The sequence below is a fragment of the Chiloscyllium plagiosum genome, chromosome 7 (assembly GCF_004010195.1).
Source record: "Chiloscyllium plagiosum isolate BGI_BamShark_2017 chromosome 7, ASM401019v2, whole genome shotgun sequence".
Classification (NCBI taxonomy): Eukaryota; Metazoa; Chordata; class Chondrichthyes; order Orectolobiformes; family Hemiscylliidae; genus Chiloscyllium; species Chiloscyllium plagiosum.
The window spans coordinates 35,489,472-35,517,092 of record NC_057716.1 but is presented as its reverse complement, the minus strand read 5'-3'; the positions used below and the strand labels follow the sequence as shown (position 1 = coordinate 35,517,092).

Here is a 27,621-nt window from a genome sequence, read left to right as displayed (position 1 = left end):
AGCCTTCAACACTATTATCCCCCCGAGGCTGATTACTAAACTTAGTGATCTGGGACTAAGCCTCTGCAGCTGGATCTTCAGTTTCCTGACCCACAGGCCTCAATCAGTGAAGAGAGAGAACAATATTGCATCCTCACTAACAATCAACACTGAAGACCCCCCAGAGGAGCGTACTAAGCCCCCTACTGTACTCACTGTATTCCCATGACTGCGTCACCAAATACCAGACTAATGCCATTTACAAGTTCGCTGATGAAACCACCATAGTTAGTCGAATCTCAGATGGTGACGAAACAGACTACAGACCTGGAAGAATGGTGCAATGAGAACAACCTAGCTCTCAATGCCAGCAAAACCAAGGAACTCATCATTGACTTTCGGCGGGATGTTACTCATTCCTCCCCTACACATTAATAGCATAGAGATGGAACGAGTGGAGAGTCTCAGGCTCTTGGGAGTGGTCATCCACCACAAGCTTTCTTGGACTCACTGGTTACAAAGGCCCAACGACGTCACTTCTTCCTCAGGCAGCGGAGGAAATTTGGCATGACAGCAAATACCTTTGCCAACTTCTATAGGTGCACCATCGAGAGCATTCTGTCTGGATGTAACACTACCTGGTATGGCAACTGTACCATTCAAGATCGGACACGGTTACAGAGAATGGAGAACTCTGCCTGGACAATCATAAAGGCCAACCTCCCATTTATAGAATCCATCTACCAGGCCCACTATCAAGGAAAAGCCGCCAGCATTCTCAAACATCCATCCCACCCTGGCAATGTTTTTCCACAACCTCTACCAACGGGGAGAAGGTACAGAAGCCTGAACACACACACCAGCCGGTTTCATAATGGTTTCTGCCCTACTGTTGTTGGAATACTGAACGGACTCTCAAACTCTTAACATTCACCTGTACTTGTCATGATTTGGAGATGCTGGTGTTGGACTGGGTGTACAAAGTTAAAAATCACACAACACCAGGTTATAGTCCAACAGGTTTAATTAAATTATGTGATCTGCCTGTATTGCTCGCAAGACAAAGCTTTTCACTGTGCCTCATACACATGACAATAAATTCAATTCAATTCATATACTAGAACAGCTTGTCTAGGGACTGGTTAGTTCGAAAGCACAGGTCTGCAGTACTATTACTGGAATGTTGTTGGGGCCCATAACATTTGCAGCACCCAGTGCCTCCAGCCATTTCTCAAGCTAATATGAAAGGCAGCATTGAATACACAAGTCTATGGGGTGAGTTTGGATTTACAGAATGTATCTGTAATTACAGTTCTATTTTGTTCAAAAAGCACACCATCTGCAGGCAGACAATCCATTTATAAATTCCCAGTTGGAAATAGAACCAGTCTGACTCAAGATTGGGATACAGGCAGACTCTAATCTCACACTTTTAATGCATTGTCTGAGCTGAGATGTCACCTATTTTAGAAAACCTTATCTCATGAATGTGACTTAAAATAAGTTCTGAGATTTACATATTAATGAATCAAAACCTACAACCCATTCTAAAAGATGGAAGACTTAATTAGGTTTGTTCAATATATCGTATCAGATCACATGACACTATGATCCTTTGTTACAAATTCTGTGTCTTATGATCCTGCTCTACAGTTACTTGATGAAAGAGCAGCACTCTGAAAGCTAGTAATTCCAAATAAGCCTGGCCCTGGGGAGTGTAATTGAACAAAGAGACCTTAAGAGTGCAGGTTTGTAATTCCTTGAAAGTGGAGTCACATAGTCATAGGATAGTGAAGGCAGCATTTGGTATGCTTACCTCTATTGGTCAGTGCATTGAGTATATGATTTGGGACATGTTACAGTTGTGCAGGACATTGGTTAAGTCATTATTGGAAGACTGTGTGCAATTCTAGCATCCCTGCTATTGGAAGGATGTTATGAAACTTGAAAGGATTGAGGAAAAAAAAACTAACAAGAATGTTGGACACTTTGAGCTATCAGGATAGGCTGGGACTGTTTTCCCTGCAACATCAGAGGCTGAGGGGTGGCCTTATAGTGGTTTATAAAATCATGAGGGGCATGGGCAGGATAAATAGACCAAGTATTTTCCCTTGGGTGGGGACGTCCAACCTATGGGGCATAAAGTTAAGGTGAGAGGGGAAAAATGTAAAAGGGACCCGAGGGGCACCTTTTCCATGCAGAGGGTGGCGCGTGTATGGTTCTAGAGGAAGCAGTAGAGGTTGGTACAATGACAACATTTAAAAGGCATCTGGATGGGTATACGAATAGCAAGTGTTTAGTGTGATACGGGCCAAATGCTGACCAATGAGACTAGATTTATTTAGGATATCTGGTCAGCATGGACGTGTTGGATCAAAGAGTCCGCTTCTGTGCTGTATAACTCCGATTCTTTAATCCTCTTCACTCTCCACTGCATTTTTGGTGTCATCTAAAAACTTACTAACCATACTTCCTGTATTCACACCCAATCATTTATATAAGTGACAATGTTATGGATTAGGCCAGACCCCTCAAAACATTTTTAAGCAGGTAGCCCAGACCATAACTTCGCTATTTGTTTAGCTAGTGGGTATTCCCGGTGTAAATTAGCTGGGTTGTCTGCCAAGTTTTAAACAAGATTTATTTACAGAATGAAACACAAAAGAACAGAAAACAGAATACCACCAAGCGTATCCTATCCAAACCTGACTTAATGATATTGTTCCAAAACCACTTGCAACTTCCCAATACACATACCCCTTAGCACAAAAGGTAAAAATCAAACTAAGGCTGACAGTTTGCAAGGAAAGGAAATGCAACAGTCTGTTTTGCACATCCCCTGCTGCAACTGAACTGAACTGCACATAGAGAGCTGGCCCCCTTGACTATACCAGTTTTCCAAAAGATCTTTCAAGCTTTTGGTCTGACGCACTGTTAGGGTAAACAACAAGGACCCCAACAAAGCATTCATTTCCGCACCAACCCAGCCGTTTCGGAGCCTGGGCTGTTTTACGACTTCTCTGAAAAAAATCAAGGGCACAGTAACTTTGAGAAAAAGGACCAGCTTTGTGACAACAAAGAGCAGTGGATCTAGCACTTATCCTTGGACCACGCTGCTGGTGACCACCTTCAAGTCTGAAAAGCAACCTTCAACCATCACCATCTGTTTTGTTCCTTCAAGCCAATTTTATCTCCGATTGGCTAGCTCTCCCGGATCCCATGTGATCTAGCCTTACTAACCAGTCGACCCTGCAGAACCTTGTCAAACACTTTGCTGAAGTCCATACACAGTCGTCTACAACTCCGCCTTCATCAATTTTCTTTGTCACCTCTTCAATACATTCAATCAAGTTAGTGAGACACAATTTCCCACAGACAAAGCTATGCTGACTATCCTTCAGCAGTCCTTGTCTTTCCAAAGAGGGAACCCTGGATGACAAGAGATATTGAGGTTTTGACCAGAAAAAAAAAGGAGGCGCCTGAGATACAGGCAGCTGGGATCAAGGGAATCCCTGGAGGTATATAGGGAATACATGAGTTTACTGAAGAAGGAAATCAGGAGGGTGAGACAGGGGGCACAAGATAGCCTTGGCTGAGAAGATTAGGGTGAATCCAAAGAGATACCTTAAGTACATTAAAGGGAAAAGAATAACGAGAGAGAGAATAGGGCCCTGCAAGGACCAAAGTGGACATGTATGTGTAGAATTGCAGGAGATGGGCGAGGTTCACAAATGAATATTTCTTCTCTGTGTTTACCATGGAGAAAGACATGAAGACTTGGGAACTTGGGGGCAGTTAGTGGTGATATCTTGGGGACAATCCATACCACAGTTGAGGTAGGGTTGTTTGTATTATAATGTATGAAATGGATAAATCTTCTGGTCCTGACTAGATATAGGAGAAAGTGAGGACTGCAGATGCTGGAGATCAAAGCTGAAAATGTGTTGCTGGAAAAGCGCAGCAGGCCAGGCAACATCCAAGGAGCAGGAGAATCGATGTTTCGGGCATGAGCCCTTCTTCAGGAATCCTGAAGAAGGGCTCATGCCCGAAACGTCAATTCTTCTGCTCCTTGGATGCTGCCTGGCCTGCTGCGCTTTTCCAGCAACACATTTTCAGCTCTGACTAGATATACCCAAGAACACTGCAAGAGGCGAGTGAAGAAATTGCGGGGGCCCTGGCTGATATTTTTGCACTATTATTAGCCACCGGTAAGATCCTGGAAGGGTAAGGAATTCAAGAAAGGCTGCAAAAAAAGCCTGAGAACAATAGAGCAGTAAGCTTAACATCTGTGGTGGGCACATTACTTGCGAAGATTTTGAGGGATAAGATATACATGCACATGGAAGTCATGGTTTGATTGAGTTGTCTGCATGGCGTTGTGAGTGGGAGATCTTGCCTCACAAGTTTGTTACAGTTCTTTGATGATGTGAACAGGAAGGTTGAGGAAGGCAGGGCTGGAAATGTAGTCTACAGAGGAACCTCGATTATCTGGCAAAATTGCAAGGTCCCAATGCTTGGTTAAACTACGTTATCCGGCATTGGATTATCCGGAATTCAATCAATCAAACTGGATAATTGAGGTTCCTCTGTATATGGATTTCAGTAAGGCCTTCGATAAGGTTCCACATGATAGGCTCCTCTGGAAGGTTTGAGTGCTTGAATCCAGAGTGAGCTGGCAAATTAGATACAAAATTGACTTGATGATAGGAAGCAGAGAATAATAGTGGAAGGATGCTTATGGGTGGTGCTGGGCCCATTACTGTTTGTTGTCTATATCCATGAACAAGCCATGATTAGTAAGTTTATAGATGACACTAAGTAAGTAGTATCGTGGACAGTGAGGAAGGTTATAAGAAATTGCAGCAGGACCTTGATCAGCTGGGGAAGTGGGCCTAGAAATGGCAAATGGAATTTTATATAGATAAGTGTGAGGGCTTGCATTTTGGTAAGTCAAATGTTTCATGGTGAATGATAATGCCTCAGGCAGTGTAGTCGAGCAGAAGGATCCTGGAGTTCAGGTTCACAGCTCTCTGAAAGTGGAGTCACAGGTAGACAGGACAGTGAAGGTGGCTTTTGGTACACTGGCCTTCATCAGTCATGGAACGGATTATAGAAGTTGGGAAGTTATGCTGCAGTTGTACAGGACGTCGGTGAGGCCACACTTGGAGTATTGTGTTCAGTTCTGGTCATCTTGTCATAGGAAGGCTGTTATTCTGGATTAGTGGTGCTGGAAAAACACAGCAGTTCAGGCAGCATCTGAGGAGCTGCCTGAACTGCCGTGCTTTTCCAGCACCACTAATCCAGAATCTGGTTTCCAGGATCTGTAGTCATTGTTTGTACCATAGGAAGGCTGTTATTAAACTAGAAAGAGTGCAGAAGAAATTTACAATGATGTTGCTTGGACTCAATTGTCTAAGTTATAGGGAGAGGTTGGACAAACTAGGTTTTTTTTTCTTTTGAGCGTAAGAGACTGAGGGGGTACCTTATAGAGGTGTATAAGATCATGACAGGCATGGGTAGGGTGAGTGCACTCAGTCTTTTCCCCAGGGATTGGGAATCGAGGACTAAAGGGCATCAGTGTAAGGTTAGAGGGGAAAGAATAAAAGGGAACCTGAGGGGCAATTGGTTCACACAGAGGGTGGTACACATATGGAATGAGCTGCCAGCGGAAGCAGTTGAGATGGGTACATTAACAACATTTGGACAAATACATGGACAGGAGAACACTAGAAGGATACGTGCCAAGAGCAAGGAAATGAGGTTAGCGTGGATAGAAATTTTGGTTGGCATGAACCAGTTCAGGCCAAAGGGCATGTCTCAATGCTATAGAACTCTGACTCTGTAAATGCACATGAATCCTGTCCCTTAGAATCCCCTGCAACAACCAGTGACATCTGGCTGACCAGTCTATAGTTCCCTGGCTTATAGTTCCCTGGCTTCTCCTTAAAGCTTTTCGCAAATAGTGCCACACATTAGCCAACCTCCAGTCTTACCTGTGGCTGTTGATGATACAAATACTTCAGCAAGGGGCCCAGCAATGTCTTCTCTAGCTGCCCACAAAGTTCTGGGAAACACCCCATTAGGTGCCAGGGGATTTATCTACCTTTATGCATTTTAAGTCATCCAGCAACTCCTCTTCTGCAATGTCCTTTCAAGATCAAAAGTAAGTCGACACCAGGTTATAGTCCAACAGGTTTATCTGAAATCAGAGGCTTTTGGAGTGCTGCTACTTTGTCAGGTAAAGTGAATAAGCCTGTTGGACTATAACCTGGTGTCCTCTGACTTGTGACCTTATCCACCCAGTCCAACAACGACACCTCCACATCATGGCTACCAACTCTTTTCGAAACATCACTATTTATTCCCCAAATTTCCCTAGCTTAAATGTCCTTCTCCACAGTAAATACTGACACAAAATATTTCTTTAGCATCTCACCCATTTCCTGTAGTTCCACACAGACACCCCTACTCTCCCCCTAATTACTCTTGTGCCCTTAATGTACTTGTAGAATCTCTTTGGATTCTCCTTAACTCAACTGCCAAAGCTATCTCTGTCCCATTTCTTCCCCCCTGATTTCCCTCTTATGTACACTCCAATCGCCCTTTTACTGCTCTAGGGATTCACTCATTCCCAGCTGTCTAAACTTCATATATGCCTCCTCCTTTTTCTCAATTCTCTAGTCATCCAGCCCTGCCCTTCACACTAATATGAACTTCCTTTTTACATTTTTAAAGGACTTCCCAACTGCCCTGCAAATAGTGTCCCCAATCAACCTTTGACATTCCAGTCTAATACCATTAAAATTGGCCTTACTCCAATTTAGAACTTTAGCTTTTAGATCAGGTCTATCCTTTTCTATCACTATTTTAAAACTAACAGAATTCTGATCACTTGCACCCAAAGTGCTCCCCCACTGATACTTCAGTCACTTGCCCTGCCTTATTTTCCAACAAGTCAACTGTTGCTCCTTTCTCTAGTATGTATATCCACATATTGAAACAGAAAATTTTCTTGTATTCAAAGTTTGAGAAGATCTGTAGCTCGGGTGCTCGTTGCTGTGGTTCTGTTAGCCGAGCTGGAAGTTTTTGTGGCAAACGTTTCGTCCCCTGTCTCGGTGACATCCTCAGTGCTTGGGAGCCTCCTGTGAAGCGCTTCTGTGGTGTTTCCTCCGGCATTTATAGTGGCCTGTCCCTGCCGCTTCCCGTTGTCAGTTTCAGCTGTCTGCAGTAGTGGCCGATATTTTGGGTCCAGGTCGATGTGTTTGTTGATGGAGTTTGTGGATGAGTGCTATGCTTCTAGGAATTCCCTGGCTGTTCTTTGTTTGGCTTGCCCTATAATGGTAGTGTTGTCTCAGTCAAAATCATGTTCCTTGATGCCTGCGTGTGTGGCTACTAGGGATAGCTGGTTGTGTCGTTTCGTGGCTAGTTGGTGTTCGTGGATGCGGATCGTTAGCTGTCTTCCTGTTTGTCCTATATAGTGTTTTGTGCAGTCCTTGCATGGGATTTTGTACACTACATTAGTTTTGCTCATGTTGGGTATCGGGTCCTTCGTTCTGGTGAGTTGTTGTCTGAGTGTGGCTGTTGGTTTGTGTGCTGTTATAAGTCCTAGTGGTCGCAGTAGTCTGGCTGTCATTTCAGAAATGTTCTTGATGTATGGTAGTGTGGCTAGTCCTTTCTTGTATACACTTAAATTCCTCCCTATCCAAACCATTAGTACAATAACAGGCCAAAAATCCCCAACCATTATTACCTTGGTATTCTGAGGTAACTGAGCTCTCCTTACGTATTGTTTCTCAACTTCCCACTAACTGTTGGGTGATCCCTTTCTTATTTCTCTGTTCCACCCATATAATTTCACTGAATCGTCTCCCAGAAATACCCTCCCTCCATAATGTTATCACTGAGCAAAAACACTACTCCCACTCCTCTCTTGCCTCCATTTCTGTCCTTCCTATATCATCTATATCCTGGAACATTAAGCTGCCAATCCTGTCGATCCCCGACCTATGTTTCTGTAATGATATCCTAGTTCCATATTCCCAATTTTGCCCTTTGACTTGCTCCCCTTAGCTATTGTACTAGCCTCAGCGTAACCGGATGCCTAGTTTCCTACATTCTCATCCCCTTCCCAACCTGTGCCATTGGTACAATGACCCATTGCTGCTCACTCTCTCTTTACAAAATGTTCTGCATCCTCTCCAAAACATCCTTGAACCTGACAAAGGAGGCAACACGACACATCCTGATGTCTCGCTGATGGCCACAGAAACGTCTGTTTGTGCCCCAAACTGCAGTTTTTAAATAACATACTTTTTTTTAATCCTTCTGCCAAAATGCTAATTTTACTTTTCCCATATCATAATCCATTCGCTACATTTTTGCTCATTTACTTAACCTGTGTAGCTTCCTTGGGTCCTCTTCACAATCCTGCCTACTTTTGTCTAATCAACAACTTAAGTAATCATATCTTTGGTTCCTTCATCCAAGTTATTTATTTAAATAATGCCGGAGGGCATGAAGAGAAATCCCAAAGTCAACTGTACTTTTCGGATAATATGTTCATATTTAAACTGCATACTGTTTAAAAATGGGCAACATTGCCCAACTCGTAAAATGGCCACTGATCACATTATCACATTTTCCAGAATCATCTGAATCCCTTACTTTGTAGAGACTGTCCAGCTAACGCTGTCCCCAGCTAGCTCCGGACAAAGGGACACCTCAAAATTAGCCAATGTTAAAATATCTGTGCATACTTTAACCTCTGTACGTCACAATGGAATTTCCGATGGTGGGGGGAGGCAAGATCACATTGTTAGTTGAAAGACATTCCGATTATAGACCATCAGTACCAGAAATGCATGCCTTTGTCACATGACTGAATTGTTTAGATTAGATTAGATTACATTACAGTGTGGAAACAGGCCCTTCGGCCCAACAAGTCCACACCGACTCGCCGAAGCGCAACCCACCCATACCCCTACATTTACCCCTTACCTAACACTACAGGCAATTTAGCATGGCCAATTCACCTGACCTGCACATCTTTGGACTGTGGGAGGAAACCGGATCACCCGGAGGAAACCCACGCAGACACGGGGAGAACGTGCAAACTCCATACAAACAGTCGCCTGAGGCGGGAAATGAACCCGGGTCTCTGGTGCTGTGAAGCAGCAGTGCTAACCACTGTGCCACCCACTACTGGGATTTTACATCAGTTTAAACATACTGGGATTTTACATCAGTTGCTGTTTAACCTCCAGAGGGAAGGAGGACTCCTGGTTGAGGTCACTTTCTGTCTCAGAGGCTCTATCTCTGTCTCCAAGTTGGAGACAGTTCGCCTGCAAGAAAGAAAACAACTAGGCCCATCTCTATGAGAAAATGATTATAGGACACTGACCTCTGGGAGCTTGTGACTCACCTGGGGTAAGTTTTTATTTTATCAATACTGCTGGACTTGCCAAAAGTAGTCATTTGCAACAGTTCCCCTGTCCTGCCTGCCTTAATTTCCTGTGTGTGTTTCGTGTATGTGGATGGCGTAGTGAAGCACTTTGCTCGCATTTTAAATGTCTCAGTAACAAATCCTGACTTTGATTTCATTTTACATGTTTTTGCTGTGTTTTTCTTTCAAAAGTTGGAATCCAGAAACCAAGGCTTGGGAAACACACCCTTGGCCCTAGCTCAGCAAGGGACAGAGTGAAAAGGGAAAGGCGTAAACCAAACAATAGGTCACTGTGTTGGACTGAGGAAGGGTCAAGCCATCATAACTATAATCCTCCCTATTCCTGCTTTGTATATGACAATTGGAAAACTTTGAGGCCCCATGACTTACGAACCAAAAAAATGACTAATTTAGAGCATAGAGACGTACAGCACAGAAACAGACTCTTTGGTCCAACCCGTCCATGCCAGATATCCCAACCCAATCATGTCCCACCTGTCAGCACCCGGCCCATATCTGTCCAAACCCTTCCTGTTCATTTACCTATCCAGATGCCTTTTAAATGTTGCAATTGTACCAGCCTCCACCACTTCCTCTTACAGCTCATTTCCATACCCGTACCACCATCTGTGTGAAAAAGTTGGCCCTTAGGTCACTGCAGGCCCAACTGCTTGGTGAACTGTTCCCTAAGCTTATGTTCGGTCTCCCCACTGTAAGAAGATCACTTCCCCTTCCCCTGCAACCAGAAAAAAATGTAAAACCTACCAATACACCACACCCCACCTCTATCCAGGGCCCCAAACAGTCCTTCCAGGTGAGACAGAGGTTCACCTGTCTCTCTTTCAACCTAGTTTACCGCATCGGGTGCTCCCGATGTGGTCTTCTCTGCACAGGGGCCGAGCAGACCTCCCAGTCACCGCCCATTTTCATTCCTGCAATCACTTCCTTTCCAACATGACCATCCTTGGCCTCCTCCGTTGCTGAAACAAACCACAGCGCCTATTGGAGGAACAGCACCTCATCTTCCGCCTGGGCACCCTACAGCCCGGAGGACTCAACACTGAGTTCTCCAATTTTAAAACCTTCCTTCCCCATCCCCCGACTCCCTTCCCAGACCGTCCTCCTCACTGCCACTGCTCCCTGCCACCATCCGGATTAATTCCTCCCACTGACCAACCAGATTGTACGCTCTACCTGTCTTCACCTATCCCCACCTCACCACCCTGCCCAACCTGCCCCTTCATCTGCAGCTCCTCCCGCACCCACCCACCCCAGTCCTAAAGAAGGGTTACACACAGAATGTTGACTTCTCCACCTCCTAATGCTGCCTGGCTTGCTGTGTTCTTCCAGCCTCCTGCCGGTCTACTTTATTTTGCTAGCCAGCTACCCTTCTATCTGTGCCAATATGTTGGTACCTGTACTACGTGCTCTTATTTTCTGCAATAATCTTTGATATGGCACCTTATTAAATGCCTTCTGGAAGTCCAAATACAGTCCATCTTCTGGCTCCTCATTGTTCACAGCACACTTTACTTATTCAAAGAACTCCCAGGAATTGATCAAACATGATTTCCCTTTCAAAAAGCCGTGCTGACTCTGTCCAATTACTTTTCACTTTTCTAAATGCCCTAATATAACAACTTTAATAATACCGTCTAACATTTTCCCAATGGCAAATGTTAAGCTAACTGGCCAATACTATCCTACCCTTCATGAATAAAGAAGTTAGGAATATCGGAACAAAGGAATGGCAGGACATTCAGTCCATTGAGCCTACTCTGCCATTTAATTATCTGCCCTTCCCAAACGTCACGGGGCGGTACAGTGGCTCAGTGGTTAGCACTGCTGCCTCACAGCACCAGGGTCCCAGGTTCAGTTCCAACCTTGGGCATCTGTCTGTGGGGAGTTTGCAAGTTCTCCCCATGTCTGCGTGGGTTTCCTCCGGGTGCTCCGGTTTTCTACCACAGTCAGGTGAATTGGCCATGCTAAATTGCCCATAGTGTTAGGTGCATTAGTCAAAGGAAAATGGGTCTGGGTGGGTTACTCTTCAGAGGGTCAGTGTGGACTTGTTGGGCCGAAGGGCCTGTTTCCACACTGTAGGATATCTGTCTGTCTATAATCAGTTCTTCGCCCTGGGAACAATGCAGCTATGCGTCTGTATTAGCAATTGTAATTTTGTTTATCTCCATTTGTGCTTTTAAATCGTCGATCATGTTGTGAATGCTGGGGTTTGCATTCAGGTAGAGCGCCCTTAACTTTGACTTTTTAATATCATTCTACTTTTGAAGCTCAGCAAGGTTTCGCTTCTTTCTGATCTCCCAAGCATCTTTTCAACTTTCTGTTACAAACTTTACTCCCTTCTAATTTGGGTCACCCGGCATGTTTTCATCGCCCGATAAGTTAGGTTAAACTAGCCCAACAGCTCTCGCAATTCTCCGTGAGATTATCAGACCCAGTCCCGTTGAGGTGTAATCTGTCCTGGTGCCTGGAACATATTGCCAGCAGAGATAGTAGGGGCAGGCACGGTAGATTCATTTAAGGTGCATCTGGACAGATGCATGAGTAGGTGGGGAGCAGAGGGATACAGATGCTTAGGAATTGGGCGATAGGCTTAGACAGTGGATTTGGATCGGCACAGGTTGGAGGGCTGTTCCTGGGCTGTAAATTTTCTTTGTTATCCAGCTTGTACAGGTCCCACAGAGTTACATTTGCTATTTTTCTGACTCTAGAGAATTTAAAATATAAAACAACACATGAATTACCTGAACTAGTCACTTCTACTAGGACCTGAGGATGAAATTCATCAAAATCCAGCAAACTTATCAGCTATAGCTCCAGCAATTTGCTCAATACCACTTCCATGCTGATTTATAATCTTGAGTCCCTCCTGGTCTTCCATTTCCTGATGTACAGCTATTTCTGGGATGTTACTTATATTCTCTCTAGTGAAGACTGGTGCAAAGTATCTGTTCATTTGCCATCACTAATTCCCCAGACTCACTCACTATAGCACTCATGTTGACTTCCTTTCTCTTGACACTGGACTCTTTAAATATCTAAAGAAACTCTTCTTCTGTCTCTATATTTCTACCTAGCTTTCTCTTGTACTCCAATTTTCCCTCTATTTCACAAGTCAGAGATTGGATATTTACTGTTTGATACAAACTAAACCTGGTTCTTCTCACAGATGTCAGTAGATCCCCAACTAATTCCTGATACATTCATTCAGACTGTGAATAAAAGGTGGGAAAAGCCTTTGCATGGCTCAAATAATGACCAGTCCTATTAACTACTACTTTTCACAATTAATATTTCTAGATTTTAAATCTAAAGCCAGTCAAATATCACCAAATATAGCCTTTGATAGAATCTGTGTACGGCTGTATGAAAAGCTGAATGTACAGGCATTTCCAAATTCAACAACAGCGTAAGCTCAGCGAATTATAAACAAGATAATCACTCGTCACTAACCAGTCACCTCTTCAAAGCCACTTGATCCCACTCTTTGCTCCAAAAGATCACAAGATAACAGGGCAGAATTAGGCCAGTCAGCCCATCAAGACTGATCTTCCATCTGATCATAGCTGATATATTTCTCAACCCCATTCATTTGCCTTCGCCCCATAACACCTGACCCTGTTACTGACCGAGAGCCTATCTCCATTTTAAACACACTCAATGACTTGGCCTCCACAGCCCACTGCAGCAATGAGTTCCACAAAGTCTCCACTCTCTAGCTGAAGTATTTGCTCCTCATCTTATGGGTGGCACAGTGGCTCAGTGGTTAGCACTGCTGCCTCACAGCACCAGCGTCCCAGGTTCCATTCCAGCCTTGGGTGACGGTCTGTGTGGAGTTTGCACACTCTCCCTGTGTCTGCATGGGTTTCTTCCGGGGTGCTCCGGTTTCCACCCACAGTCCAAAGATGTGCAGGTCAGGTGAATTGGCCATGCTAAATTGCCCGTAGTATTAGCCAGAGGGAAATGGGTCTGGATGGATTACTCTTCGGAGGGTCAGTGTGGACTTGTTGGGCCGAAGGGCCTGTTTCCACACTGTAGGGAATTTAATCTCAGTTCTACAGTGTCGCCCCTTCACCCTGAGGCTGTACCCTGGATTCTAGTCTCTCCTAAGAGTGGAAAATTTCTACATCCATGCTATCCAGGCATCTCAGTATCCTATAAGTTTCAGACCCTGAGTTCTTAACTGCTCCTTGTATGACAAGCCTTCTTCTGCAGGATCGTTCTTGTAAACCACTTCTGGACGCCCCCCCACCCCACGCCAGCACATCTTTCCTTCAAAACAGAATCCAAAACCTCAAAATATTATAAATGCACTCTGATCAGAGCCTTATACAGCCTCAGCAATGCATCGCTGCTCGAGACTTATAACTCTCTTGAATTGAATGTTAACAATACATTACTTCCTAACCACCAACTAAACACGTATGTTAACCTTAAGAGAATCCAGGCCTTTGACTCCCACGTCCCTTTGCACTTCAGATACAAGAAGCCTTACTCCATTTTGAAAATACTCTACACCTGTGTTCTTCTTACCAAAATGTATATCCTCTGATTTTGCCACATTGTGCTCTATCTGCCACTTCTCTGCTCACCTGTAGCATGTCCAAGTCGTTCTACAGCCTCCCACGTCTTCAATACTACCTGTCCCTCCATCCATTTTGGTCTCATCTCCAAATGTAGCAACAATGCCCTCAGTTCCAGATCGTTAATGTGTATAGTTGCGATGCCAACACTAAAACTGCAGAACTTCACTAGTTATTGACGGTCATTCTGAAAAAGACCCCTTGCCCTCTCCCTTCTGCCAGTCAGCCAATCCTTTACCCATCTATCCCAAACACCGTGGGCTTTTATCTTACTTAACAGCCTCCTGTGTGGCACCTTGTCAAAGGCCTTCTGGAAATCCAAATAGATCATGTCCACTGGCTCTCCTATGTCTAACTTGCTTGTTACCTCCTCAAAGAATTTTAACAGATTGGTCAGGCATGACCTTCCCTGGTCGAGCCTGTGCTGACTCTGCCCTATTTTACTGTGCACATCCAAACACTCTGCAATCTCATCCTTAATAATGGACTCTAAAATCTTACCAACTGAAATCGGGCTAACCCATTTATAATTTTGTCTTCTGCCTCCTTTCCTTCTTAAACAGGAGGATTACATTGGCCATTTTCCAGTCGTCTAGGATACTTCATGATTCCAGTGATTCCTGAAAGATCATGACCAATGCCTCTACACTCTCCTCAGATTAGGTGGACTGGCCATGGGGAATGCAACATCTCAGGGATAGGGTCAGGGAGGGATGCTCTTCAGAGGGTTGGTGTGGACCCAATGATCTGCTTCCAACACTATAGGAATTCTATGATCGCCTTCAGAACTGTGGCATGTAGTCCATCTGGTCCAGGATATTTACCCACCTTCACACTTCTGAGCTTTGCAAGGATGCCCAGAGGCGGCTTCTTGACATTTTTTGATGAAGAGAATTGCTAAGTTCTTGTTGCAATTTGGTGAAGAGGATGGTCAATTGATTCAAATACACCATAACTCAGTTAAGCACTACCATGAATTCAATGTCACCTTCAACCAACTACAGGCCATTCTTGTGATTCTGGCAGGAATACACAGAAAATACACAGGAATACACCGGCTTCTGGCCTCAAGAACCTTAGCACACTTGAAGATAATTCAGCAGTAACATTTCTGGGATGGCTTTGGAAAACGCAAGTAAAAAAGTTCACTCAACCTGCTGCTTTATACTTGCTCCAATCCATCCACAGTCAAATCCACATGAACTCACCCTGAACTAGCTGGTCAGATTCTATCAGAGACTGCTGGAACATTACCTGACAATAAATGGCTTCAGGCAGTTTCTCCAGTCCCTGGGAGCTATATTCTCTGCTCCTGTCAAAGAGTTCCATAGTTCAAAAGGATTTCAACACTCGCTATCTAAGATCAGACAACAAGAATGGTTGTCTGAGTGAGGGAAGTAAGCACCTACAGAGGAGATTGAAATAGGCAGCAAAGTACTTGATAACAAGTTGCACAAAACTCAGTTCTGTACGTGAAAGTATGCACAGATTGGATGCTCGTCTTTTTAAAAATAAAATCAGCTTGTTATTTCTCACCGATATCCTGGATATGCCCAGACCCCGAAGTAACGGCTTTACCTCAGGACATAAGATGGTCTCAGCAAACAGGGGTAGCCGACAGTCTCCGCAAATGAGAGGGCATCATCCTGGCACAAAGAGAGAAGTCAGTCAGTGAAAGAGCGACTCTACTCACAGCAACGATTCACCTCACGAAGAATGGTCCGGGAAGCAACAGCAAGGCCTTTCCAGCACAAGACCAAGATGTTGCGAGTAATGCTGCAGCTCTGTCTTCGCATCTACCCCAGGGCGTGGAACTGTCTTTTCCCAATGATAACATAGCATCGAGTACATGCTCAGTATTATGGACAAAGGGGAGATAATCAGTAGCAAAGCCTGCAGAATGGAGAGGTCAGATTTGGAAACAATTGATCTCTCTACTCAAGAGAGGCTGCTCAATTTCTTACAAGTATCTCAAGCACTTACTAGTCCAACAAGACCAAAAATCACTCTGTGGTGGCTGATGAGCAACAGCAAATCCTGGACATGGGCCAGAGACCATGCCAATAAAATAACAAATTGAGCAGTGCCCTAAGGCTCTCCTCAATGTGCTGAACAACGCTGGGCATGGTCATCTGCTGGTACTCATATCCTCACTCCCACAGAGTGTCTTCCTCAATTAACCGGATCTTCAGTCAGAAAGTTTCAAGAGGCTATCCCTCTACAAGGGTAATCACAGGCGTGAATGACCCCATCTTTTCTCTCAGTTGCTCTTCATCCAGTAGATTGAGAAGTAGGAATTTCAGCGGAGTTAGGACTTCGTTTGTTCAGTTTCTGAACAAAGCCTGGCCTGAGAGGTCAGGCTAACACCTTGCTTCCCCCACTACCTCTGCTGCCCTGTGACTAACACTGTGTCAATGCCTTTCAGCTCCTAGTGACTATGCCTCTCCAGTGTGGCTAATACGGAGTACTGTTGTGGGAAAAATCACCAGCCTCGGAGTCAGAGTCCAGGTTCAGCGACAGAGTTTATAGGACAAGGAAATACCGGAGCTCCGGGGAGGGAGAGACACCAGCAGCACATTCTTCTCTCCATCCACAGCACATTGTAATATAATAGGTCAGTGATGAGGTTACTGTCTTTGTATAATAGTTAGTTTATTCTAAACATTGCAGTCATTGTCAGTTCCAGTACAGCCTTTGTTCATTTCAGTGCAGTCATCATCAATTTCAGCATCTGCACAGAAGTCCATAGCTGTAGTAATGGGCACTAGTTGTTCTTCCTGAGAAGGACAATTACTGCAGCCTGGCTACTAGCACCCTATACCAAGTCTGTATCAAACAGTTAGCAATCCTATCGAAGGGTTGGCTGGACCCAGATACTTCGGCAGGCAGTAGATGCTAATCATGTGTATTCTCTCCCCCACCTACCTTAAACTAATCAACTGGGTTGTGAGTGCATTGTGCTGGAATTCTGGTGGCCACAGGAAATGTCTGTATTTGCTCTGCTGTCTCTCTCCATATTGTGGCCCGGCAGCCATCTTGTGTCAAGCGGCCATCTTGTGTGTCTGTATGCCTAGTATCACCCTGCCCAGTACCATCTCCCAATTCAGTACTGATTACAGAGCAGACCATTACTATTTAATTCACCAACCAAATTATGACAGAAGTGACAAAATCAGGTTATCAAACAGAGTAGAAGCACTAGCTCTTCAAATGTCATTGGAAGTGCAAATTACCTCGAGCAATTTGGATCATACTTTCATGGGTACAACTCTTCATGTAAACTCCTTGCTGATCCTCACTAATCTTGTGGCCACAAATTGACTTCAAGGAAACAGTGAGAATACTCACCAAAGAATTAACTGCCGTCCATGGAGCCTGGGATATCTGGAGCTCATCGAGCACACCTGAGAAGACTGCTCGGTCCTCAGCTCGGTCAATCTGCATTGGATTTGTGCCCAGAATGTTCACACCATACTTGTACAATGGAACAGCCAGGTTATTTGGAATCTGTCCACCAACAGAAATAATGGACCCTTTGCAGCTCTGAGAAAAAATGTCATAGACCAATTACTCAAATGTCTCAGAGAACAGTCAACTCTGGTACAATTCACAGGGAACACAGTCAACTCATTGAGTTCACATTGAGATAAATCAATCACCACATTGATAAATCTCACTGAAAACACGGTCAACTTTTGGATATGTCACGCTGTTAAACCAGTCACTCTTTGTAACATCACACTGTGAACACGCTCAATTCATTGACACAACCACATGAACCCAGTCAAGCCACTGATACATCTCACTGCGAAGCTAGGCAACTCATTGATACATCTCACTGTGAACTCAGTCAACACATTGATAAATCTCTGTGAAAACACGTCAACTCATGGATAAACCCAGTCAACTTAAATGTAGCATCACACTGTGAACACATTCAACTCATTGATACATCTCCCTGAGAACCCATTCAACCCATGAATACATTTCACTGAAAACATAGTCAATTCATGGATGTCTCATGCTGTTAACCCAGTCAACTCATTGTAATGGGATTCAGTGATGACAACACCATTGAATGTCAAGGGGCAGTAGTTAGATTGTCTCTCATTGGTGATGGTCATTGCCTGGCATTTGTGTGGCACAAATGTTACTTGCTACTTATCAGCCCAAGCCTGAACATTATCCAGATCTTGTGGTATTTGAACGGACTGCTTCAGTATCTAAGGAATCACAAATGGTGCTGAACATTGTGCAATCATTGGTGAACATCCCCACTTTTGACTTTATGATGGAGGGAAGGTCATTGATGAAACAACTGAAGATGGCTGTGCCAAGGTAAACAGCCTGAGGAACTCCTGCAGAGATGTCCTGGAGCTGACATGATCGACCTCCAACAATCATGATCATCTTCCTATATGCCAGATATGACTCCAACCACTGGAAAGTTTGCCCCCGATACCCATTAATTCCACTTTTGTTGGGCTCCATGATGCCACACTAAGTCGCAGGCAGCTTTGATGTTAAGGGCAGTCACTCTCACCTCACCTTTGGAGTTTAGCTTTATGTTAGAACCAAGTATGTAACAAGGTCAGGAGCTGGGTGGCCCTGGTGGAACCCAAACTGGGCATTGCTAAGCTGGTGCTGCTTGATAGTACTAGAATCACAGAATCCCTATAATGTGGAAACAGGCCATTTGGCCCATTGAGTCCACAACTACCCTCTGAAGAGGGTCCCATCCAGATCCAACCCCTTACCCTATCCTTGTAACCCCGGCTTTCCCAAGGCTAATCCACCTTGCCTGTATATCCTTGGAGACTATGTGACAATTTAGCATGGCCGATCCACCTTGCCTGCACACTGTGGGAGGAAACCTGAGTACCTGGAGGAAACCCACGCAGAGAATGTGCAATCACCCAACAGACAGTCGCCCAAGGCTGGAATTGAACCCAGGTGCTGTGAGGCAGCAGTGTTAACCACTGGGCCACCATACCATCCTCTACTGATTATCTCACTGTGAACACAGTCAACTCATTGACAGATCTCACTGAAAACACAATCTATGAATGTCATTCTGTAACTCAGTCAACTTATTGCAACATCACACTGAACACAGTTAACCCATTGAAACATTTAATGTGAACCCAATCATCTCACTGAGTAATGTAGGAATGGGTTGACTGGATTCACAGTGAACCCTGTTGATATGTCTCACTGTGAATCTGGTCAACACGATATTAAAACATATGTCAGAAGTATTAAGTTAGCCTGGAGCAGTGTTTTGTAGAGCAAGACGACGGTGTTATTTTCTGGGTCTGTACACTGAAAGGAGCAAAATGGCCTTTAGTAGAGTGATAGGCTCTTTTTGTCTGATGTGTGAGTTGAAGGTGTTTATGGGTTACTCAGGATTATATCTGCAATAAATGTTGTTGGTTGCAAATCCTATCACATCGATTGGAGCGACACTTAGAGACAATGAAGAATTTACAAGAGCAATGGGGTGTGATGGAAGGCAGTTATAGGAAGGGAGAAACGTCGCAGATACAGTCACAGAGATGGGTTAACTCCAGGAAAAGGAGAGAGGGGTAGGCAGGTAGTGCAGGAGTCTCCTGTGGCGATCCCCATAGCAAACAAGTGTGCTGCTTTGGAAAATGTAGGGGGTGATGGATTCTCAGGGAAATGTAGCACAAACGGCCAAATTTCTGGTATCTAGACTGGCTCGAATGCAATGAGGGGTACATCGGTTTCCAACAGATCGATTGTGTTGGGGGACTCTCTAGTCTGAAGCACAGACAAACGTTGGTGGCCAGCAGCAGAAAAATCAGAATGGGGTATTGCCTCCCTGGTGCCAGGATCAAGGACGTCTCAGAGAGGGTGCAGAATGTTCTCACGGGGGAGAGGGGGCCAGCAGGAGGTCATTGTACACATTGAAACCAACAACATGGAAGGAAAAAGTTTGAGATTCTGAAGGGAGATTACAGAGAGTTAGGCAGGAATATTTTTTAACAAAAAAGGTTATCGAGTCATAGAGATGTACAGAATGGAAAATTGTGAAACTTGAAAGGGTTCAGAAAAGATTGACAAGGATGTTGCCAGGGTTGGAGGATTTGAGCTATAGGGAAAGGTTGAATAAGGCTGGGGCTGTTTTCCCTGGAGCGACAGAGGTTTATAAAATCATGAGGGGTATGGATAGGATAAACAGACAAGGTCTTTTCCCTGAGGTGAGAGAGTCCAGAATAGAGGGCATAGGTTTAGGGTGAGAGGGAAAAGATCAAAAAGGGACCCAAAGGGCACCTTTTTCACGCAGTGTGGTACATGTGTGGAATGAGCTGCCAGAGAATGGTGGAGGCTGGTACAATTGCAACATCTGAAAGGCATCTGGATGGGGATATTAATAGGAAGGGTTGAGAAGTAGATGGGAAGTGCTGGAAAATGGGACTAGATTAGGTTCAGATGTCTGATTGGCATGGACAAGTTGGACCAAAGGGTCTGTTTCCATGCTGTACATCTCTATGACTCTATGACAATATGTCTCGCTAAAAACACACACAACCCATGGATATGTCCTGCTGTTAGCACAGTCAACTCATTATAACGTCACATTGCAAACACATTCAAATCATTGACACTTCTACTGTGAAAACCAATAAAATGTGGTGCTGGGAGAAGCACAGCAAGTCACTTTGTCAACTCTGACTTCTCCAACATCTGCAATCTCCTACATCACCTGTGAACCCAGTCAACTCATTGATATAATCTCAGTGAAAACATATTAACTCATGGACATGTCACACTATAAACCCAGTCAACTCAATATGGTATCACACTGTGAACACATTCAACAAATGGATACATCACACAGAACACAGACACACAATGCTGCGTCTCCCAGAGCCCAGTCAACATATTGCTACATCTCACTGTGAACCCAGTAAACCAGTCGATATATTTCACTGAAAGCACTATCAACCCATGGATACATCATGCTGTTACCCCTGTCAATGCATCAAAATGTGAGTAGACAAACAGGAAGTTGGAAGAACACAGCAAGCCAGGCAGCATCAGGAGGTGGAAAGGTCAATGTTTTGGGTGTTAACCCATCTTCAGGGCAAGATGTGGGATAGGGGGAGCTACAGATAAACAGGGAGGAGTGGGGTGGGGTGGGGAGAGTAGTGGAATGGTGAGGTAGTGATAGGTGGGCACAGGTAGTGGGTATGATCTAGTTGGTCGTTGGGAGAGAGGAGTTCAGTTGGTAGCTGGAAGGAAGGGTCAGTGTGAAATGAAAGAGAGGAGGTGGGCTGGAATAGGTGGGAAGGTCATTTGAAATCTGGGAACTCAATCTTAAGTCGTCCAGGCAGTAGGCTGCCCAGGTCGAAGATAAGATGTTGTTCCTCCAATACACGGTCTGATTCACTGCAGCAATGGAGGAGGCTGAGAATTGCCATGTCAGAGGGGGAGTAGGGGGGGAATTACAATGACCAGGTGGTCAGGCTGGCAGTTTCAGGCCAGACAAAGATACTCAGCCAAATGGTAACCTAGTCTAGATTTGGTCTTACCGATGTAGAGAAGACCACATCGGGAACACCAGATACAGTACACTAGGTTGGAGGAGATGTTGGTGAATCTCTGTCTCACTTGGAAGGTCTGTTTGAGGCCCTGGATGAAGGTGAGGGAGGTGGTGCATCTTCTTTAGTTACAGCTTAAGGTACGTTGGGACGGGTAGGGTGAAGCGGGGGTTGGTGGGAAGTGTGGTGCAAACCAAGTGGTGGCAAAGGGAATGGTCCTTCTGGAAGGTAGAGCATGATGGGAAGGGGGAGGATGTCCTGGGTGTAGGGTCTATTTGGAGTTGGCTGAAGTGTTTGAGGATGATACGTTGGATATGAAGGTTGATTGGGTGGAAAGTGAGGACAAGGAGGGGGCTCTATCTTTATTATATTCGGGGAAGGGGAGGTTTTAGAACAGTGGAGTGGGGAATGGAGGAGGTGCAGTGGAGTGCTGTCTGGATGACAGAGGAGGGAAACAAAACATTGTTTGAAATAGGAGGATGCTTGAAGTCTCCTTGTCAGAGCAGATGCGACAGAGACGGAGGAATTGGGAAAACAGGATGGAGTTTTTTCAGGATACAAGGTGGAAGGAGGAACAGTCCAGGTAGCTGTACGTTTATAGTAAATGTCAGTCCATAAACTGTCACTGGAAATGGAAGTGCACAGGTCAAGAAAGAGGAGGGAGGTGGCCGAGGTAGACCAAGTGACTTTGAGTGTCGGGTGGCAATTGTTAGCAAAGTTGCTGTAACGTCACACTATTGACTGTGAACCCAGGCATCTCATTGATACTACTCACTGTGAACCCAGACAACTCATTCATACATTGCTCACTGAACTCATTCAACTCACTTCGACGTCTCACTGTGAACAGAGGTAACTGACTGATAATATCTCACTCTGAACCAAGTCGACTGATTGATATATCTTATTAAAAACACATGGTTACGTCATGCTATTAACCCAGTCAACTCATTGATACACCTCACTGTCAACCCACTGTAATTAAGAAAGAACACTAATCATTCCAATTTCTTCAAGAATAAGTCATGTTTTAAGATTTTAATGGCACCCAAGCAGACTACTGGACAAATCCAGTGGGCTGACTGGCAGATACCCTGACATCAAAGAGCAAGAGGAATCAGAGTCTTACCTCCTGTTCATAAATATCCAGAATTCTTTCTAGCGAGAGCTCCTCAAAGTAAAGCCTGTCACATTCATCAAAATCTGTGCTCACAGTCTCTGGGTTGTGGTTTACCACCACAGTCTTCTTCCCAAGCTGCCTGAGGGTCCGGATACTGGAGACAGCACACCAATCAAATTCCACACTGCTACCTGCAGACACAAAATCCTGCTCTGAAACACGAGTCACTGTACGTGGAATATGAAGAACTGCATTAAGTACTTGGGCCATTTACCACTAACAAACACATATACCTGGTGAGAACATCTGGAAATAAAACAAGGTAATCCATTGTTTCAATAGACCGGCCTCGTAGTGTTTCTTACAGAATCGCACGATCCTTTCAAAACTTTCACGCAGCCCTTTCTGTTCTGACAGAATTCTCTTGTAATTGCTGAAAATGCACGATATGCAGGTACCTGTGCTACACAACACTCCTGATGCAAGTATCAAACTCTCCTGCAGCCAAGCACAGAAAGCAATTGACTATTCGCATTTAAAGAGCAAGCATCCAATTGAAAAGGACTTCACGCACAATGAATTATTTTCAAGTGAAGTCATATTGAATAGAACATAAATCACAGTCAAATTACGAGGAGCAGCTTGTTTCACTATTTATTAAAACCCTGGCTATTCTGGTTAAGGCATGATTCCTCCACCTTCCTGCCTGCCTGTCCACCCAAATCCGTTAAGGAAAATCCATGCAACTCAGCCCTGAATTTATTCAATGACGCAATCTCTACTGCTGACTGAGAAGTAGAATTCCCAACACTAATAAACCCTTAGAGAAGACAATCTTCCTTACCATCATCTTAAGAAAAAAATGTGCCCATTTGTTCTCGATTGTCCCATGACAGAAACATCTTCTCAGCGTCTGCCCTGTCAAATTCCTTCAGAATCGGAGATGTTTCAGAAAGATCAGCTCCCATTTTTCTAACTTCCAACAAGCACAGCCTCAACCTGCTCGATCTTTATGTGAGCCCTCCATCCCAGGGATTAACAAATCTTCTCTTAACTGGCTGCAATGCAAATTTATCATTCGAAGAGGCAGAAATTATGCTGAACATTACGCAATCATCAACAGCTATTCCCACTTCTGACCTTATGATGGAGAGAAGGTCAATGATGAAATGGTTGAAGATGGTTGGACCGAGGCCACGATCCTTAGGAATGATTGCAGAGATATCGTAGAGCTCAGATGACTGACCCCCGACAATGACAATAATTTATGTGCCAGGTATAACTCCATCTGCATAGAGTTAGCCCCCTGATTCCTACTGGATTTCAGTTTTGTTAAGGCTCCTTGATGCCACATTTAGTCAAATGTGGCCCTAATATCATGCGCAGTCAATTTCACTTCAGCTCAGAAAGTCGGCTCTTTTGTTCATGTTTGAACCAATGGTGTAATGATGGCAGGAACTGAGTGGCCCTGGCAGATCCTTCAATGAGCAGGTCAATGCTGAGCAGATGCTGCTTGATATCACTGTTGATGGCACCTCCATCACTTTACTGAGAATAGACTCAAGGCAGGGTAATTAATTGGCCAGACTGGATTTTCTTGCTTTTCATGTACAGGACATACCCTGGACAATTTTCACCATTGTTGGGTTGACAGCAGTGACATAGCTGTAGCGGAACAGCTTAGTTAGAGGCACTGCGAGTTGTGGAGCACACGTTTTCAGTCCTATTGAGGGAATATTGTCAGGGCCCATAACCTCTGCAGCATTCAGTGCCTCCAACCATTTCTTGATATCATGTGGAGTGAATTGAATTAGCTGATGACAGGTATCTGTGATAATGGAGACTGCTGAAGGAGGCCAAGGTGGATCATCAACTTGACACCTCTGGCTGAAGACTGTGCCAAATGCTTCAGTTTTGTTCATTGCACTGATGTGCTGGGCTCTCCCATTATTGGAGATAGAGAAAATTATGAAGCCTCCTCCTCCATTCATAACTGGATGCAGCAGGACTGCAGAGCTTAGATCTGACTAGTAGATTGTGGGATCACATTGTCTCTTCAGTACTTACTGCTTATGCAGTTTGGTATGTAAGTAGTTCTCTTTGGTAGTTTCACCTGGTTGACACCTTATTTTTAATGTATACTTGGTGTTGTTCCTGACGCACACTCTTACACTTATCAATGAAGCAGGATTGATCACCTGATAGGATGGTAATGGTTGAATGGAGGATATGCCAAGCCATGAGGTTGCTGGTTGCGCTGGAGTACAATTCTGCTGCTGCTAATGGCCCACAGTGCCTCATGGATGTCCAGTCCTGAGTTGCTAGATCTGTTCAAAGTCTGATTCATTTAACAATTGACTACAGTCTTAATGTGAAGATGAGACATCGCCGCACAATCGTTTTGGAGACAATCACTCTTACCACTACTGTCATGGACAGATGCATGTGCAACAGGCAGATTGTTGAGGAAGAGGTCAATTGGGTTTTTCCATTTTGTTGGCTCCCTCACTACCTGCCTCAGACCCAGTCTCACAGTTTTATCCTACAGGACCAACCAGCACGATGAGTAGTGCTTCTGCTGAGCTACTGGTGGACATTGAAACCCCACCCCCACACTACCTATATCCTCTAGCACCACGTACAAATTACCATTGTGGCTCTTAATAGGCTCTACTCTCTTCTTTTACCCTTAATGTACTGATAAAAGAACTTTTGTTTATTTTACTTGATAGTATCCTTTCATAACCCCATTTAGCTTTCCTAATTGCACTTTTAAGATCCCTCTTATACATTCTATGCTCTTCTAGGGCTTCTGCTGCTTTGAGCCCTCATGTTTTTTTTCACCAAAAGCCTCCACTTTCTCTTAATCCATTGCTGTATATCTGTCAACAGGATTTGATGACCCCATGCTTTTTCTTCATGGGATCAAGCTGGCCCTCTCCTCTCCATATTTCCTCCTTGAATGCACCCCACTGTTCGGAGACAGATCTACTCGAAAGTATCTGCTCCCAGTCCACTTTGGCCAAATAATACTTGAACTTATTAAAATCAGTCTTCAATTATACCACCACCACCCCAAATTAGTTAAAAGAACCTAACTAATTTGTACAGGTTCCACCGCTCTCAAAAACAGTCGCAATATCCAAGAAATCTAAAGTCCTTTCTCCACGAGCATCTCTCCAGCCCTGCATGCATACAGACTAATCACCTATTCCTGCACACACTCACATGCAGCACTGGAAATAATCTGGAGATTATGGGTCCTGTTCTATAACGTACATTTTAATTTGCTAAGTTTTGCTTTCGGGACTCACTCCTTTTACTATCTATGTTGTTGGCACCAATATGTACCTTGCTCTCTGTCTGTCCTCCCCCTTCAAAATGGCCTGCAGCTGTTCACCAATGTCCTTGAGGAGACAGTTCTCCCAGTTTTGGCACATGTCGGAGATGTTGGTAAATGAGGACTTTAAAACCCAATGCTGATGTGTGTTCCGAGACTGCAGTGGATGACGGAGAGGGAGGGAAAGTGCAGGCTGTCACAGGCCTTTGTGACTTTGCGAAGGGCTGTTTCAGTGCTCTGGCTAGAGCAGAAACATGATTGCTACATTTTGCAATGCAGATGGGGGAGGAAAGATGGACACAGACTGCACTATGCAATCTACTTCCCTTGTTAAATCCTGGTCAGAGATTTTTGGTGGGATTTCCACTGCAAAGCCTTTGTAAGTTTTCTCATTATACATTACCAAACTACATTCCCATTCCCATAGAGACCCTCGCATTAGATTCTAGCCCAATCTTACAATACACCATTCCCAGATCAACCTGCCACTCAGCGGCTATCAGCCAAAGGACCACAATCCCTGCTGCTGCCGCCATCTTGAAAAGCCCTTTGTGCACCTGGCCAAGTACTGTCAGCCTGGAGCTGTACTGCAAAATTCCTAAGATTTGCCCCAGATGTGGTGCACGGGGTAAGATCAGTGCCCGTTTTGTGGGTACGATTGTGGAAGTCCTACTGTATGGGATGCTGCAGAAGCAGCACTTGCCACCACCACCCCCTCCACCCCCCATCCCTCAGGAGCAGCATTAGAGACCATGACACAGACAATGCCAGCCTGGTCCAAGGATGCCACTCAGGTCAGTGTAGTGTCAGCCATCTGTAGAAAGAAAGTTAATGACCTTCTGAACTCTGCCAGGTTCAGAGTCACTGTCTTTGACAATAGACAATAGGTGGACAATAGGAGGGCAGTGGAGGCCCAGTCTCTGGAATCATTTAAGAAAGAGTTGGATAGAGCTCTCAAGGATTGTGGAATCAAGGGTTATGGAGATAAGGCAGGAACAGGATACTAATTAAGGTTGATTAGCTATGATCATATTGAATGGTGGTGCAGGATTAAAGGGCAGAATGGCCTACTCCTGCACCTATTTTGACCTGGACAAGTTAGGTGAGTGGTCAGATGCATGGCAGATGCAGTTTAATGTAGATAAGTGTATGGTTATCCACTTCGTTGGCAAGAACAGAAAGGCAGATTACTACCAAAATGGAATCAATTTAGGTAAAGGGGCAATACAGAGAGATCTGGGTGTTCTTGTATACCAGTCAATGAAGGTAAGCATACAGGTACAGCAGTAGTGAAGAAGGCTAATAGCATGCTGGCCTTCATAACAAGAGGGATTGAGTATAGAAGCAAAGAGGTTCTTCTGCAGCTGTACAGGGCCCTGGTGAGACCACACCTGGAGTACTGTGTGCAGTTCTGGTCTCCAAATTTGAGGAAAGACATTCTGGCTATTGAGGGAGTGCAGCGTAGGTTCACAAGGTCAACTCCTGGAATGGCAGGATTACCTTACACTGAAAGACTGGAGCGACTGGGCTTGTATACCCTTGAGCTTAGAAGACTGAGAGGGAATATGATTGAG

At 44.6% G+C, this 27,621-nt stretch overlaps 1 protein-coding gene across 1 annotated transcript in view; it reads right to left on the bottom strand.

Annotated features, from left to right (window-relative positions):
• cps1 (carbamoyl-phosphate synthase 1, mitochondrial) overlaps nucleotides 1-27,621 on the bottom strand; it is a 730,040-nt gene that overhangs the window by 577,835 nt on the left and 124,584 nt on the right. Inside the window, exons 25-27 of the mRNA XM_043693435.1 lie at nucleotides 22,717-22,898; nucleotides 17,371-17,565; nucleotides 15,601-15,668 (exon numbers count right to left, since the gene is read on the bottom strand). Of these exons, the coding sequence (XP_043549370.1) occupies nucleotides 15,601-15,668; nucleotides 17,371-17,565; nucleotides 22,717-22,898 (445 nt within the window). The remainder of the gene's footprint in view (nucleotides 1-15,600; nucleotides 15,669-17,370; nucleotides 17,566-22,716; nucleotides 22,899-27,621) is intronic.